Source organism: Salvelinus namaycush, chromosome 31 (assembly GCF_016432855.1).
Source record: "Salvelinus namaycush isolate Seneca chromosome 31, SaNama_1.0, whole genome shotgun sequence".
Lineage (NCBI taxonomy): Eukaryota > Metazoa > Chordata > Actinopteri > Salmoniformes > Salmonidae > Salvelinus > Salvelinus namaycush.
The window spans coordinates 19,275,367-19,293,653 of record NC_052337.1 but is presented as its reverse complement, the minus strand read 5'-3'; the positions used below and the strand labels follow the sequence as shown (position 1 = coordinate 19,293,653).

Below are 18,287 nucleotides of genomic sequence, written 5' to 3'. Positions count from 1 at the left end.
ACTAGGCAAGTCAGTTAAGAACAAATTCTTATTTACAATGATGTCCTAACCCGGCCAAACATGGACAACGCTGGGCCAATTGTGCGCCGCCATATGGGACTCCCAATCACGGCCTGATGTGATACAGCCTGGATTCGAACCAGGGACTGCAGTGACACCTGTTGTACTGAGATCCAGTGCCTTAGACCGCTGCTTCACTCGTGAGCCCGAAAGGCTAGATTCTTTAGTCACTAAACCGCCTCATTTTCACCACCGGCGTCCGTTCCGGTGTTTAAGTTTCATTCTGTTACTTTTTAAATATTTACTGGGTAAAATGTATCGTATTCAGGAAATCTCTATCATTCACATTGTCATAAAGGCTGTTGCCCTCTTAGTTCTAAAAGTATCTGATTGGCAAATTTGATTAACGACGACTCCTTCACTTAATTACCGTTCGATGCTGCTCGGCGAGTCGTCCCTAACGCATGCTCACTGTGACTTATAGATCAGGCTGCAGTAGGCTCAGGCTGCAGGCGGGGTAGCGGGGGAGGAAACTGCTGTTTGTCGAGTCAGGCTGCAGCCAGAGCCCTCTCTTGGTCTCGGCACGACACACCCCCCTGGAGAGGGTTGTGTAACTGCACACCTGGGACAACAATGGCATATGATTGGCATCCTTCGCACTCCCTCGCCTCAGGACAAAGGAGCTAAACTAAACCATCTATTTTCAGGACAAAGGAGCTAGACTAGACCATCTATTCTCTGAAACCTAGCATCGGTCATTATCTAGCCACGGTAGAGAGCATGGGGATTAGAGTATCGGTATAGAACTGCGTTTCTCAACTGTGGTCTACTGTGCAGTGGCCTTTTTATCTGACTAACTAGATATGTGATGCTTTAGTACTATCATTTTAGTGATGCTTGATTAAACTTACCTGGAGTTTAATCAAGCATACCCAGTGGGTCTCGTTCAGAAACTGATATAGGAAAAGTGCTTCAGTAGAGCTAAACCAGATGAATTTTAAGAAAACGATGAAACCGTTGTCGACGTTGTCCGAGCCACAACACAACAACCTTGCGCTTTATTGTTCAATTGCTATCGCATGGACTGTACGAGGCGCTACAGATGCTTTTCGGACTGCGCCGTTTGCCCTGGAAGCGTTCCAATGGCAATTAGCCGGCTGGCGAGGGATTGGGGAGCGTCTGACATTGTCGTCAGAATTCAAACATGTTACTCCTGGCCTTTTCTCCCCCCTTCCTGGCTCCCCTAATCCCATGTGCTTAACATATTTGCTTTTATGTGTGCTACTCTGGAGCTCTCGGTCTGTTTTCAATCCTCATCGAGGATATGACCACGTCTTCTCTCAAGGTCATGAGAAGACACGGTGTGAGATGACGCATTAAGTACTGTGTGCATGTGACCTAGCAATGAAAAAAAAGTCAAAATGGTTAAGCCAGCGGTGGCTGTTGGTCAACCCACCTAGACAGCTACTGGGTGCATGCTTTTGTCTCGGCGCTGCTCTAGTACGCCTGATCCGCTGCTCCTCAAAACTTGTAGAATCAGTTCTGGAGCAGAGGCTTGGAACCAAAAGCCAGTTGCTCCCTGGAAGGACGATTTACCACTCCTGGGTTAGGTCTTTGTGTTAATTTGTGCGCCACTTACTGTTAGCATGGATGTTAGCTAAATGCTAACTCCGTTTTGATCTTGTTGTATAACAGACCTCAGTGCTTGGTGATGACGGGCTACCCCAACTCCCGTCCGGCTCTGCTCCACCTGGTCCACGCTTTCACCAAGAATGTGGGCCTGATGATCTGCGGCCATGTTCGCACGGTGAGTAACCAGAGACGTCGCCCAACCGGAGGCCATTTTGGCTCCATCCCATAACCGTACCATGGCACAGTGTGGGCTCCATTTCATAGTTTTTCACTTGTCTCATAAGGTCCATTGAGCCATAGATGAACAATGTCATAATTACTTCTTGTTGACTGCAGGTGACTAAGTGCTGTATTAACTCCCATGAAGACCATTAGAACCGATTTACAGGAAACCGAACACAGTGGCTCCTGTGTTGTTCTGGACTCCTGTGTTGCTCTTATTAGTCCCCTGTTTACTTTTAAAATCCACATTTCCTGTTGAGTGAGTCATTGCTCCCATTTTAGTTGTTTTGTATTTACGACTTTTAGCTACTTTTTAAATCTAAATCCCTCACCTGGGGGCAATAAAATGACCTGTCCAATAAGACGGTGTGACGACTAGGCTGATGTAATCGTCCCTCCGCTGTGCCCACAATGTGAAAAGGCACTTTACTGACACTCTACTGTCAATAGCAGCGAAAAGTCTCTGGCCTTAATCAATTTGCCTCCACCAGAGTGTGAGTGGAGCGTGCCAAATTTGACTGGAGCGAGATTCCCAGAGGCTGGAGCGTCGGCCTTATTGGCCACTCCAACTTCTCTCCAGTAGCGCCCACTTCACGAGCTCAGAGCATGCCTGGACCAGCATGCATTTGTAGTTTACTTGTGCTACTTTAGCTACTGTCATGGAGTTTGCAAAATATTTTCATAAAGAAACACAGGTGCAAAAATCAAGGTGTCTTACAAAGATGAGGAGGACCAAGAGCAAGAGAGGGAGTGTGGTGATGTGGTGTCCACAACTAAGGAATCATTGTAGAATCTGAAAAGACCCGTATCCTGAAAGCATGATGGTGTACTAGGTGCACATGCTAACAGAGAGGAACAAGGTGGGTAGCTTCTGCAAGCAGGGGAGGGGATATTCTCTGCTGCCGGCCTGCTCTGCAAGCAGGGGAGAGGATATTCTCTGCTGCCGGCCTGCTCTGCAAGCAGGGGAGGGGATATTCTCTGCTGCCGGCCTGCTCTGCAAGCAGGGGAGGGGATATTCTCTGCTGCCGGCCTGCTCTGCAAGCAGGGGAGGGGATATTCTCTGCTGCCGGCCTGCTCTGCAAGCAGGGGAGGGGATATTCTCTGCTGCCGGCCTGCTCTGCAAGCAGGGGAGGGGATATTCTCTGCTGCCGGCCTGCTCTGCAAGCAGGGGAGGGGATATTCTCTGCTGCCGGCCTGCTCTGCAAGCAGGGGAGGGGATATTCTCTGCTGCCGGCCTGCTCTGCAAGCAGGGGAGGGGATATTCTCTGCTGCCGGCCTGCTCGGTAAGCAGGGGAGAGGATATTCTCTGCTGCCGGCCTGCTCTCCAGGCACGAGCCTGAAGCCACAGACTCTGGCCAAACTGGTGTTTCTAAAAATATATTCAGACCAAGCCTAATAAGGCATTTTTAGATTAATTTGTATTTAATTCTAAGTAAGTCACAGCCTATATGCGCAATTTATAAACTAATGATTTAATACAACGAAATGTTGTTTAAATGCTGAGTGCTTTATGTCCCTATCAGCCTAGTGTCGCACTCGAAAATGCTTCACAATGTATTTCTTTGTAGGCTATAGCCTTGAAATGATAGAGCCTAAATCATTCATTTTCCTTCCTTATGCTCCCTGTCTGGCTCCTGACCTATTTACATTGTTTATATGCAGTTTAATATGACATTCACCTTTTCATGTTTATTAAAATACTTTTCATTCAAATCATATGGTTTGGTTTCAATACTTCAAAACCAAGTGGTAGGTCCAGGTAGTCACAAAAACAGATGGGTGTTGATTAAATGGTGATTTTAGAGGGGCATTAAAAAAAAAATTTGAGCGAGGAGTGGTTTTTAGCTTAGCGGTTGGAAAGAATGTGGCGTGCCTCTCCATGAGCGGAATATCCCTCCAAGTCCACTGGGTGTACTGCGGAATATAGTGCCCTCTCTTTGTCTTGCTTACTCTCTCTCACACACACCCTCACTCTCTCTATTGCAAAAAAAGAGCAAGTACAACGACACAAGCCAACAGTGAAAACATTCACTCATAATGGCGGTACCTTTTCTGGCTTAGGGCTGCTTCTTACGCTGAAGGCCCTCTTTTTAGATATAAGCAAGACTCCATGGATAGGCCTTTTTAAGAGTGGTTGTTTGAATTAGGGATTTTTTCAGGACAACTTGAGAACCTTTTCTAACGATTAGTACCGTAAATATATCCAGCTGTGATTTGACTGCAAGGTGGAACTGGTTCTGTTTTGTTAAAGAGTTACTAAATACTACACTTAGCCTTTAGCGTGACTCTATTTTCTTTGTGTTGTGTTCACAGGGCTCCAGAAGGCCCAACTTCAAAGAGCTGTCCAATGACCAGACACGTTACCAGCGCTGGCTGATGAAGAACGAGACCAAGGCATTCTACACACCCGTGTTCGCTGAGGACATTCGGGAGGGCACCCAGTATCTGCTACAGGTGAGAACAGACAAACGTTACAATTATTGGCAGTGTACCAAGCCATAGAAGTTAAGTGGGCAGTAATTTTAAGTACATAAATTGTGATAGAACTAAAATAACTTATTTGAATTAAAGGTATTTTTATCATCAATGTGACACGAGGTCCAACCGGAACAGAGGCGCGGGTGGTTAACGGCCTTGCTCAAGGGCAGAATGACAGATTTTTCACCTTGTCGGTTTGGGGATTCAAACGGGCAACCTTTGTTACTGGCCCAGTGCTCTAACCACTAGGCCACCTGCTACCTTACTCTAGTTGCCCTTGAAACACAAGCCTTTGACCTTATACAAAGTTGTCGTTATTTATCCTAAAGTTCAAGTACATTCAGTCAAAGTGCATGAAAATATATTGAAACCCACGGTAGTGAGCATTGGAGTGAACTCCATTTCAACTCCATGGAATTGTCATTTGACACTGAAAACTAGAATTAATGATGGATTGAGATTGAATTGACCCTGATGCCGATGGTGCTCTTTGATATGATTGCCTGCCAAACAGCCTTTTTTTAATGCTTGAAAGCGATTGCGTGAGCTGGTTTTTGGTAGATGCAGCACCGTGTGAAATTTATGTTTTATTGAACCTTTATTTGACTAGGCAAGTCAGTTAACAACAAATTCTTAGTTACAATGACGGCCTACCCCCCCCCAACCCGGACGACGCTGGGTGAATTGTGCGCCGCCCAATGGTACTCCCGATCACGGCCGGTTGTGACACCGCCTGGGAACGAACCAGGCTCTGTAGTGACGCCTCTAACACATTGCAGTGCCTTTGACAGCTGTGTCACTTGAGGGGGGGGGGGGGGGGGGTTAAACTCCTGACCGTGATTTATTTAGTGGTTTCTTTAGGATGTTCTGACCTGTGTTTTCTCAAGGCGGCTGGCCTAGGTCGTCTGAGGCCCAACACTCTGGTGATTGGCTTCAAGAACGACTGGAAGGACGGAGACATGATGAACGTTGAGACCTACATCCAGATGATCCAGTGAGTCAGCGGGGGCCTCGCAAGCCACCTTGTCAAAAGGCTGTCCACAAAGATGCCTGATTAGAAAAGTCATTTGTTTTAAAGCACATGAACATGTGATGGGTTGTGAAGATAACAAGCTTTGACACGCAACCAAAGTAGCTTATATGGAGTAGAATATATATATATATATATATATATATATATATATATATATATATATATATATATATATATAATGTAATGAAACAGCAGGGAGCAGGTCTCGAACCCTCGACCTCCTAGCCCGAGGTCCGGCGCGCTATCGACTGTGCCGCAAAAGCATGCTCAAGCGGCAGAGTCGATTTCCGCGCTTATAAACCCAGGGTCGTTACACTACCCCCTCCTTTCAAAGAGCGCGCCCTCGCGCTAGCTTGCGACTCTACGTCTTACAGGAACGCGCTCACCGGCCAAGCACACGCACTGTCGTGGATGCGAGGTCCGATCACTTCCGACACCAATGTAATGAAACAGGCAGGGAGCAGGTCTCGAACCCTCGACCTTCTAGCCCGAGGTCCGGCGCGCTATCGACTGTGCTGCAAAAGCATGCTCCAGCGGCAGAGTCGATTTCCGCGCTTATAAACCCAGGGTCGTTACAATATATACACGAACACACACAGTTTGGACTTCTGAAAACCTTTATCAACTTAATCAGAGTCACGTAGGTATTAAAACCAATGGATTTAGGTTGAATCAGTTCCTGGTGTAAAGTGTGGGAATTTTTGTATTAGATTGGAATGTTAGAGATGGTTCAGCCACAGTATATTAAAAGCTACGCTAATACTTATAGGAATGTGCTCTTTAGTTTTCAATTTATGCTAGCTTCACCTATAGACATCAAAGTATTATTAATTGGGTGAAGTCTGGCTGGCAGTTTTCACATCATCATGAAGTTCCCACCTCTACCAGTAAGGCATTTCGCTTTGTCCTTTGAAGCCATTCATTGTGGCCTGAGTCCTTGGCTTGTTTGTTTGCGTTAGCCTGGTTAGTGTGTTTTGTCCAAGTGGAAAAGTACAGGTTTTAATGTAGTGTGTTATACACGTAAACACAGAGCCGGGCCCAGTTCTGTGTCAAGCGGCTTCCTGTGAAATGCCAACAGCGCGTGTTTCTTTCTGTTTGTCTTTCAGTGATGCTTTTGACTATCAGTACGGTGCCGTGGTCCTCAGACTGAAGGAGGGTCTGGACGTGTCCCACATCTCAGAACAAGGTGTACTCACACACACACAGTAACACTTCTGTACCAAACGACATGATACTCTTACCCACCCACCCACACACACACGCTAAAACACTCTCTTGCCAAACGACTAATCTCATCAGCTTGTCTCATATTGGTTTCCTCATAAAACATTATTTTATTATTGAGAAAATGAATTTAGCACCAGTGCTTTGCTGCGTCATGTCAATATGTTCTGCGACTACACAGGGAATCGAGAGCAACCAATAATGAGGTGTGATTCTTTAACTCAATGTGGCTCTCGCCAGTTGGAGAGAGCGATTTAATTAAACAAGTAACTCAAAGAGATGTTTTATTAGATTTGCTTTCCAAACACAGTCCAACTGCAGATTGTAGAAGATCATGTGGGTCCCACGCAGTCACTCCCTGTTAACCTTCTTATTCATCTTCACCTGACCTTTTTCTTTCCCCTGGATTTGAAACCCATTTTTTTCTACATATTGTGAAGATGATGTCTTGGGTGAAGAGTAGGCGTGTTACTCGAGCACTATTCCTTCACCAATAAACCTTAGTCAATACATGTAGATAATTGCATTAAAGGAAAAAGTTAGGCCCAAGTCCTTGCTTGTTTGTGGGAAGCGGCTGTATCATATTACCGAGCAGTTCCTAACTGTGTACTTTTCAGTTGAATTAATCTTCCTCAGTCCAGTCACTTGACTTGGCTTGTTACGCAGCCAAAAGTCCACCCAAATTCACCTTAATTGGTCCAAATGGCTCGCTGGCCATTTTCCTACACACTGTTTCCCTTTCACCCATCAAATAACCCCATCATCAAGATAATTACCTACATTTTAACAGTTACTGGCCACTTCTGTGTTTAGTGGACACAAAATGGAGTCTTGCTCAAGTTGTTTTCCACTCAGCCCGGGCTACTTTGCAGGTCATTTATTTTCAATGTTAACAGGATGTTCTGTTCGCGTTATGCTAATAGTTTAGCATCGCAGGTCATTTGTTCACCATGTTTGCAGGATGTTCTGGTAACGTCAGTTTTAGTTGGCTAATAGTTTAGCTTTGTTGTTTTGCAGATGACCTGCTGTCGTCGCAGGAGAAAACGTCGGGGATGAAGGATGTGGTGGTGTCCATCGACATGAAGGACTCTGACGGAGACTCATCCAAGCCCTCGTCCAAAGCCACCAGCGTCCAGAACAGCCCAGCCATCCAGAAAGGTCAGGAGTTGTAATGGGAATTTCCAGGTGAACCAAAAGGAGCGCAGTTGTTGATAATGTCAATCAAAAATCGATCCGGGGGGGCCTCCCGGGTGGCGCAGTGGTCTAGGGCACTGCATCGCAGTGCTAACTGCGCCACCAGAGTCTCTGGGTTCGCGCCCAGGCTCTGTCGCAGCCGGCCGCGACCGGGAGGTCCGTGGGGCGACGCACAATTGGCATAGCGTCGTCCGGGTTAGGGAGGGTTTGGCCGGTAGGGATATCCTTGTCTCATCGCGCTCCAGCGACTCCTGTGGCGGGCCGGGCGCAGTGCGTGCTAACCAAGGGGGCCAGGTACACGGTGTTTCCTCCGACACATTGGTGCGGCTGGCTTCCGGGTTGGAGGCGCGCTGTGTTAAGAAGCAGTGCGGCTTGGTTGGGTTGTGCTTCGGAGGACGCATGGCTTTCGACCTTCGTCTCTCCCGAGCCCGTACGGGAGTTGTAGCGATGAGACAAGATAGTAATTACTAGCGATTGGATACCACGAAAATTGGGGAGAAAATGGGAGAAAATGTATTTAAAAAAAATAAAAAAATAAATCGATCCGGTTTATTACAAGTTGCAACAGGGAGACGCCTCCAGATCAGAAGCAGAGAAAATGTCTAACGAGTCTTCTCTGATATTAATCACACAGCACCGACAGAAGTCACAACATCAGCTGCTACAGAATCACACAGTGTCACAGATACATTGTCAGTGTGTCCTCGGCTCAACGTTGGCAGACATTTGATACTGGCAGTTAAGCAGGTCAAAGGTAGTGAGCCTCAGCAGATAATTATAGGCTCAAATACAGGAAAGTAATTCATCATATTTCCCATTACAAGCGTCATTCTAAAGTATCCCACATAAACAGGAACACGCGTCCAGTGCCTTTTTACTTAGATTCTACACCAGTGGTTTTGCGCACATACCTGCTTCAGCTAATGGAGGTCCTGAGAGCTGGACAGGAAGAAAACACTAGCTCTTCAGGAGCAGTAAGGTTGGTTCACCCCTCTTACTCAACCTAATTGTCCATAACTTCACGTCAGCATGTATGGAAACTTTGGCGTTTGATGACATTCGATGGTCTGATACTGTGCCAAAGTGAACTAGGTTTCTTGTGAAATCACAATGTGAACGTGCTTGAGAAAGAGGTCAGGATGTAAACTGCTTTCAGAATTCTTATCGCCACACTCCCTATCCCCTCTAGATCTCTCAAAGGCCTCCCTTATATCTCGCCAGCCAGTCACTAGGATACACTGAGTGGGCGGCCCTGTAAGTCGCCCTACTCAGAGAGGAAGTGGCCTCTGACCCCGTGACCCCCAGCCTTCCCACTGGGCCCAGTTTGTTAGTCCACAGCCCACAGATGGCTTCACTACAGTGTGTGTGTGTCTGTCCTTGTTTGTTTACACATACGTACGTGTACGCACACACATGCACACAAACATCTCATGCACTTAGACGCATATGCACACACACAAACCCAAATACACACACACATTGCTTCACTAAAATGTGTGTGTTTTCCTCCTTCAACTATGACCAAACAAACAGGGAAACTGTTCCCACAGTGCAGCATGGACAGGCTGGGAACTTCAGTTTAATTCTATTTCCTCCCATAGGGAAGATCATGTCCCTGATCCTGTGCAGTGACAGAGGAAGTGACATTTCTCACGATTCACTCAATTCCCTCTCACAGTCAATAATGAAGAGCATCTGAAGCTGTGTGTTTGTGTGGGTTTTGTAATGTTACCCTGACGTGTGTGTGTGTGTGAATACTTCAGTGTGCACTTGTTTGATGGAGAGAGAGGGTGTTTGTGTGCATGCCGGTTGACTACTTAAACTAAGGTACATGTTTGTACTACATGGTGACCTTTTAGTGACGAAAACAGCTAGTTGAAGATTAATGTCACATCTATAATCGGCTTAGCAGTAAGCAATTCTAATGCCGGAAGCTTAATTATTTTTCTCAGATTACTTGCGTACATTACTTTCACACTTTTGACACTACCAGAGAACCTCCCCCAAATTCTTCAGAATTAAGGGATTTAGACCTAGTTATTTAGTATGTTATTTAAACTGTTAAGTGATTTAGACCTAGTTATTTAGTATGTTATTTAAACTGTTAAGTTGTTGTAAAGCAGTGTTTCTGATTTTGCCCTCTAGAAAATGATTTTGCCCTCTAAAGACTAAAGAGTCCTGGCTAGAAACACTGGTTACACTAATCTGTCTTTACACTATTCCAGTAGCTTTTAAAGGAGTCAAACATCTAAACCACTGTCTTAAAACTCTCAAAAGTGCTCGTCCAATACTAAGCCAGTAGTGGAGATTTCTGACACCAGATTTCTAACCATTGCCGGGGTTCCTTCCCTGAGAGACCCCAACAGTTGGTGTTACCACTGATGCCCATTCCATTTTGTTTGGCGCAGGGATTAACTGACGTAGTGCCCCCCCCCCCCCCCCCCCCCCCCAACACACCCACTCCCCACCCCCAGAAAAATCCCCTCATTGTAGTGGGGTAGATGGGTTTCCCATCATGGCGACAGCAACAAAAACATTAACCCTTCCATTCTCTATTTCTCTCTCTGTGTTTTTTTTTCATTTTCTCTCTCCCTCCATCTTTTTTGTTTTTACATGATCCAGGTGACGATGATGAACGCAAAGCCGCAACGAAGCCGCTGTTGAGAAAAGGCAGGCAGTCCACCTTATTGAGTTTCTTTACCTTTCCTTTTCTCTCTTTCTATTGCTTTCACATGTGCTCTTACACCTACTCACTGCACGCACCCACACGTACCCACGTACCCGCTCACACGCACCCACTCACACGCACACGTACCCGCTCACACGCACCCACACGTACCCACGAATACATACACGCATACGTACACACGCACGCACACGCACCCACTCACACGTACCCACTCACACGTACCCGCTCACACGCACCCACTCACACGCACACGTACCCGCTCACACGCACCCACACGTACCCACGAATACATACACGCATACGTACACACGCACGCACATGCACCCACTCACACGTACCCACTCACACGTACCCACTCACACGTACCCACTCACACGTACCCGCGCACACGTACCCGCGCACACGCACCCACTCACACGTACCCACGCACCCACTCACACGTACCCACGCACCCACTCACACGTACCCGCGCACACGCACCCACTCACACGTACCCACGCACCCACTCACACGTACCCACGCACCCACTCACACGTACCCGCGCACACGCACCGACTCACACGTACCCGCGCACACGCACCCACTCACACGTACCCGCGCACACGCACCCACTCACACGCACCCACTCGCAAGCACACGTACCAACGCACACCTACTCACTCGCGCTCACCGCATGCACACGTACATGCGCACACATACACACTCGCGCTCACCGCATGCACTCGTACGCACCCACACGTACCCACGTGCACGCACCCGCTCGCACACACCCGCTCGCACGCACACGTACCTGCATCACCCGTACCCACACTCTGATTCAGAGGGGTTGGGTTAAATGTGGAAGACACATTTCAGTTGAATGCATTGTTGTACAACTGACTGTATCCCCCTTTCCCTTCCCTCACACATTATCTTCCTGTCATGTTGCCTTATTGTAATTCTCTTTCTCTTACTCTCACTCGCAGTCATGTGCTTTCGAACCGTGGAACCTGGTTGAGTTTGGTTTTCTTTTCTGTTTCTATTGCTCTCACACTCATGCGCAAACTCTGTCACCCTTTGTTACCGTCTTCCTCTGTCATCTAGGGTTAGTCTTTCCTGCCTGGCTAGCTGTCTGGCTCTGGGTTAGGGCTAGCTGTCTGGCTCTGGGTTAGGGCTAGCTGTCTGGCTCTGGGTTAGGGCTAGCTGTCTGGCTCTGGGTTAGGGCTAGCTGCCCTGGCTCTGGGTTAGGGCTAGCTGTCTGGCTCTGGGTTAGGGCTAGCTGCCCTGGCTCTGGGAATAACCTGTATGTTTATTTTCTCCTGTCTTTCCACTCACTCCGGCTTCCTGTAGCTCTAGCGCAGTCCCTGAAGCGCCGTCGTGTGTGTCTGCTCTGACGTTGTATTTTCTCTAAATCCTTTCTTTGCTGGACTTCCTGTCGGTCTTTAGTGCCTGTTTCTTCTCTTTCTGCGGAGATGACACTGTCTTCAGTACTTTGTCACTGTCTCTCTCCCTTCCTTTCTGGCAGGCATGTCTGTTGCTGTTGGGGTTTGTCTGCTTTTTTCTCCTCTCCCCCTTTTTCTACCTCATTCTACCCCTCTATTCTCTCTCTACCCCTCTCTATATTCTCTCTATTTTCTCTGTTCTACCCCTCTCTATATTCTCTCTACCCCTCTCTATATTCTCTCTACCCCTCTATATTCTCTCTACCCCTCTCTATATTCTCTCTATTTTCTCTGTTCTACCCCTCTCTATATTCTCTCTACCCCTCTATATTCTCTCTATTTTCTCTGTTCTACCCCTCTCTATATTCTCTCTACCCCTCTATATTATCTCTACCCCTCTCTATATTCTCTATTTTCTCTGTTCTACCCCTCTCTATATTCTCTCTACCCCTCTATTCTCTCTACCCCTCTCTATATTCTCTCTATTTTCTCTGTTCTACCCCTCTCTATTCTCTCTACCCCTCTCTATATTCTCTCTACCCCTCTCTATATTCTCTCTACCCCTCTCTCTGTTTTACCCCTCTCTGTACTCTCTCTCTCGCTACCCCTCTCTGTATTCTCTCTACCCCCCCTCTTCTTTCTCTCTGTGTGTATTTGTCATGTGCTTTTCAGGTACAGCTGTTTTATAACTACTGTCTACTTATCCAAGTCCCAGACAGACACAGACAGAGAGCAGAGAAAGGAATGTTACAATAGACACTCACTGACTGCACACCGTTTACATTCCACTGAGCCCATTTCAGAGAAGGTTTCCATTGTACTGTGACTGTTAGATAAAATACACATAAGATCCCACTTCCTTTGATTTCTATCACACATATCCTGATCCCAAGTCTTGCTAATGACCTTAGGAGTTGGCAAGATCACACAAACAACATATCTGGGACCAGGGCAAAAAATATATATAAACTAGGAGACAGTGCTGATCTAGGATCAGGTCCCTCTTGTCTGTATAATCTGGTTCATTATGATCTGAAAGACAAAACTGATCCTAGAGACTTTATGATTGCGGGCCCATTCTGAGTCACACACAGAGAGGAATTCCTACCGAAGTCATCTCCCTAAGTGAGCATACAGCTTCCTGTCCTGTCTTGATCTTAGTGTCTGACATGGCAGTTTTTGGGCCCCACAGAGAAAAGCCCCCAGACGTTGAACGTGGCCGACCAGAGGCTACTGGACGCCAGTCAGCTGTTCAAAAGGAAACAAGGCAAAGGCACTGTGGACGTGTGGTGGCTCTTTGACGACGGCGGTGAGTTAAGTCTGGTCCTCCAGAGCACAAGGGGGTGCTATATGATTACTTACTGCCTAGTGTTTCTGTTACAGAGCAGCTTTGATACCCCAGTTTTAAGTTGACAAACACTCCCTGCCCTCCCCTTTAAAAGATAATGATTTGTATAGCAGTATGGTGGAAACCGTCTAACCAATTGTTTCTCAATCCTGGTCCTGGGGACCCAAAGGGGTCCACATTTTTATTTTTGCCCTAGCACCACACAGCTGATCCAAATGATCAACTCATCATTTTTGATGATTTCAATCAGGTGTGTAATGCTAAGGCAATAAGTAAAATGTGCACCCCTTTGGGTCCCCAGGCCCAGGATTGAGAAACACTGGTCTAGCCCATGTTCACACTAACCCAATGCTTTTGAATGTGTTGGGAAGAATGCGCACTTCAGGAGAAAGAGTAGATAGTTGGGACGCAGGAAAACACTTAAGGCTATAGATGGGTTAGCTGACAACGTCACAAACTGTGCACGCGTAAATGGGGCAAAAGTCAGTGTGTTATGATTCTGAATGGCCAGATAGCTAGCAACAATGACAAGAAACTGCCATGTGGGGAAACGTAGGTGGCTCGTTTCATCTTGTTCTTTAAACCATGTCTTGTTTTGAGGTGTTTTGACTGATTTCATGTCAATGCTATTATGGCAAAGATTTGCTAGCTAACCAACAACTGTAACAATCTATTTTAGAGACAACAAATGCTCTCTGTACAAATGTATATGTTTTCAATAAACATTGGAGACTAAATATAGTTGACATGTTGTCAACAATCTGTGGCTGAGAAATGGGGACAGAAATGGGCATTGCAGCTTTGAGGACACTAGAAAGCCCTCAGACTCTAGAGATATCCCAACTCTGCACATCAGCAAGAACAAACCACAGCATGGCCCCACAAACAGATGGTGAGTGACTGTCTTTCTCGTGACTCTGCCAGGCCTCACCCTGCTCATCCCCTATCTGCTCACCAACAAGAAGAAGTGGAATGACTGCAAGATCCGCGTCTTCATCGGAGGCAAGATTAACAGGATCGACCACGACCGCAGAGCGTGAGTGGATAGTCCTAGTTGCTGTAGATCTATGCTACATATGCCAATGTGTTGAAAGTACCTGAAATAACTTCATGGCTAGATTGCTGACATAGGCTAATGCGGAAATACAATGACAACAAAACACACAAAGAACCTTTAGGTTAAATTCTGAGGAAAGCTAGTTTAAAAAAGGTTTAAATTTTTTTTTTTTTAAACACACTTAATGCTACATGCATAATGGGAGAAGTTTAATTATTCATTTTTCTTTTCTCTTATGGCCTAGATTTAAGTTTGTCTGGCGAACTCACTCAAACTGCTGAATAATATCAGTGTGTTAATGGTGCCAGGGATTGCCTTCCAAAAACACTGACTGGCATGGGCACAGCCCTATGGGATTAAACCCACGTTGTTGCATCACCACATTAAACCTGCATGTCTTTTTATATAAACGCTTTATCGTCGTCTGTGGCATTCGCTTCACATAAGCAGGTTAGGGTCTCTGTCTCTTTTTCTCCTTGTCTGTGTTCTGCGTATTACAAACCCACATGGCAGTAGTATTATTGTCCAAAATGTCCTGTCCCTCACTGTTATTGTCCCCCCACAGCTGCCTCCCTTTTGTTGGCAAAAATTACCACCTTCCTGGCCACCCAAGCCTTTTATCTTAGCGTGTGCCACAACTCATTTATTTTGTGTGTTTATTACTTGAAAACCAGGACCAGACATTTGATAAAACCAGGACCAGACATTTGATAAAACCAGGACCAGACATTTGATAAAACCAGGACCAGACATTTGATAAAACCAGGACCAGACATTTCCTTGCTGATTTGAACAGAGTTTCACTACTGGCTAGCCATCTTTCTTGAACTTCATTTGTTCAATACTTGGACCTCTTTTATTGCAATAATATCCCATCCAAACTCTCTGCATGTCATTGAGGATTCCTTTGATATGAAAGTCCTTTGACAAAAAAAATGAAAAAAAGTTGCAGTTCTCACGCAGACATTCCATGTTTGTAGTCGCCGTGTGCCGACGCTGAAGATGTTTTGAGGAGACGTTATCCCAATCTTTTGAAGAAAAAAGCCTAGGGAAATGACTGTCATAAAGAGAGAGCCTCTCAACAGCCACAACGGCTTTTCCCCTACAAAATATAAACTACAGCTTGCACCTGTTTGATGTGATACTTCAAAATGGCTTCTTCGTGCCCTCAGTGGCTTGTGTTTGCAGTCTCTCTAAAGCTTCTGGATGTAAGTGGCTTTTCAGTGTTTGATCAGGCATTTGTTCCTCCTCAGGATGGCCACACTTCTCAGCAAGTTCAGGATAGACTTCTCTGACATCAATGTACTGGGAGACATCAACACCAAGCCCAAAAAAGAGAAGTATGTTGTTTTTCTCTCATGATTGATTCTCCCTTTTGACAGATCTCAGATTGTCGGGTGGGTTGGCGACCGTTTCTTTTTTAAATTTGTCCTTAATTGAATTGTCATTGCAAAATGTATGTAAAAAGAAAGTGAAGTAACTAAGCAGACTGTGTTCTTTGAGCTGGGAGTCAACAAGTCTACAAGCACTTAAATACTTACAGGAAACCTTATATTGACATTCACAAATATGAATAATAGGATAATTCCCTTTTGGACACTCAAGTGGCGTATTGCAAATGTAGACTGCAAGCCGCAATGTTTTCTACGAGTTGGAAACAGATTGTTGTGCATAGTAACATACAGTAGCGTTAATTTGAATTGAAACATATATTTTGAATGAAACTTATTACTGCGGTGTGTGTCAAATGTACCAGTCAAATGTTTTAGAACACCTACTCATTCAAGGGTTTTTCTTTATTTTTGCTATTTTCTACATTGTAGAATAATAGTGAAAACATCAAAACTATGAAATAACACATATGGAATCATGCAGTAACCAAAAAGGTATTAAACATATCAAAATATATTTTATATTCTTCAAAGTGGCCAGCCTTTGCCTTGATGACAGCTTTGGAATGCATTTAAATGAACAGGTGTGTCTTGTTAAAAGTTCATTTGTGGAATTTCTTTCCTTCTTAATGCGTTTGAGCCAAAGGGTGATATACAGAAGAAAGCCCTATTTGGTAAAAGACCACGTCCATATTATGGCAAGAACAGCTCAAATAAGCAAAGAGAAACGACAGTCCATTATTACTTTAAGATATGAAGGTCAGTGAATCCAGAAAATGTGCAGTCACAAAAACCATCAAGCGCTATGATGAAACTAGCTCTCATGAGGACCGCCACAGGAAAAGAAGACCCAGAGTTACCTCTGCTGCAGAGGATAAGTTCATTAGAGTTACCAGCCTCAGAAATGACAGGCAAAATTAATGCTTCACAGAGTTCAAGTAACAGACATCTCAACATCTGTTCAGAGGAGACTGTGTGAATCAGGCCTTCATTGTTGAGTTGCTGGCAAAAAAAACACTACTAAAGGACACCAATAAGAAGACTTGCTTGGACCGGTGGAAATCTGTCCTTTTGGTCTGAGTCCAAATTTGAGATTTTGGGTTCCAACCGCTGTGTCTTTGTGAGACGCAGAGTAAGTGAACGTATGATATTCGCATGTGTAGTTCCAACTATGAAGCATGGAGGAGGAGGTGTGGGGGTGCTTTGCTGGTGACACTGTGATTTATTCGGAATTCAAGGCACACATAACCAGCATGGCTACCACAGCATTCTGCAGCGATACGCCATCACATCTGGTTTGCGCTTAGTGGGACTATCGTGTATTTTTCAAAAGGACAATGACCCAACACACCTCCATGCTGTGTAAGGGCTATTTGACCAAGAAGGAAAGTGATGGAGCTGCATCAGATGACCTGGCCTCCACAATCACCTGACCTCAACCCAATTGAGATGGTTTGCGATGATTTGGACTGCAGAGTGAAGGAAAAGCAGCCAACAAGTGCTCAGCATATGTGGGAACTCCTCCAAGACGGTTGGAAAAGCATTCCAGGTGAAGCTGGTTGAGAGAATGACAAGTGTGGGCAAAGCTTTCATCAAGGCAAAGGGCGGCTACTTTGAAGAATCTCAAATATAAAATATATTTTGATTTAACACTTTTTTGATTCCATGTGTTATTTCATAGTTTTGATGTCTTCAATATTATTCTACAATGGAGAAAATAGTAAAAATAAAGAAAAATCCTTGAATGAATAGGTGTGTCTAAACTTTTGACTGTGTGTTGTGCAATGGTTTAACAACCTTTGATCCCCTGTGGTGTTTAAGTGTGACTGCCTTTGAGGAGATGATCGAGCCGTACCGGCTGAAGGAGGACGACATGGAGCAGGATACAGCAGAGGCACTGAAGGCCAGCGAGCCCTGGAGGATCACAGACAACGAGCTGGAACTCTACAGGGCCAAGGTGAGTCTAACCACTAGCCATCACCATATCACTTATTCCTATCCAGTCCTTTCAGATCTGTGAACATGGACTGGTAGGGGCTAACTGTAGGATGCTAGGAGATGAAATGGAACCAAGCCGATGATGTATTGTGCCCAATGTATTTTACGAGCTATATGGGGAGGAATGTGCTCCGATATCAGCCTATCTTACAGCCAAGTGTGGCTTCAGTCTTAGATGGTAATCTCGTAACCCAATGCCTGTGTATGCAACTTAACCTGTATTTTTGTTTTGATTCTTCTCAGACTAATCGTCAGATCAGACTGAACGAACTGCTGAAGGAGCACTCGAGCACAGCCAACCTCATTGTCATGTAAGCGCATTTATTAATGTGTGTTGCAACCTGCCTGTGTGCGGGCATTATGGCTTTGACCTCTGGCAACCACCGGCAGTGTGAAGATGTGGAGGAGGCCTCGTGTCTGTCAATAATGGGCGCTAAGTGAATCAGCTGGCTGTCCTGTAAACTGAGACGCCAGCAGCCCTCCCATAAACATTTTCCTCTGTCACCCACCCCCAGGTCTCACCTTCTCTCATCTGGCCTCCCCTTACCTCAATTTTTCCCACTTCTCTGCCACTTAACTTCCACCTTTGCTCTCTGTTGC

General features: G+C 45.6%; 1 protein-coding gene across 1 annotated transcript in view; it reads left to right on the top strand.

Moving 5' to 3' along the window:
• The window catches only part of slc12a2 (solute carrier family 12 member 2), a 71,527-nt gene that overhangs the window by 50,055 nt on the left and 3,185 nt on the right, over positions 1 to 18,287 (top strand). Inside the window, exons 16-27 of the mRNA XM_038970029.1 lie at positions 1,696 to 1,807; positions 4,168 to 4,308; positions 5,220 to 5,326; positions 6,472 to 6,551; positions 7,607 to 7,747; positions 10,406 to 10,453; positions 12,870 to 12,872; positions 13,086 to 13,202; positions 14,166 to 14,277; positions 15,552 to 15,638; positions 17,511 to 17,646; positions 17,931 to 17,998. Of these exons, the coding sequence (XP_038825957.1) occupies positions 1,696 to 1,807; positions 4,168 to 4,308; positions 5,220 to 5,326; positions 6,472 to 6,551; positions 7,607 to 7,747; positions 10,406 to 10,453; positions 12,870 to 12,872; positions 13,086 to 13,202; positions 14,166 to 14,277; positions 15,552 to 15,638; positions 17,511 to 17,646; positions 17,931 to 17,998 (1,152 nt within the window). The remainder of the gene's footprint in view (positions 1 to 1,695; positions 1,808 to 4,167; positions 4,309 to 5,219; positions 5,327 to 6,471; positions 6,552 to 7,606; positions 7,748 to 10,405; positions 10,454 to 12,869; positions 12,873 to 13,085; positions 13,203 to 14,165; positions 14,278 to 15,551; positions 15,639 to 17,510; positions 17,647 to 17,930; positions 17,999 to 18,287) is intronic.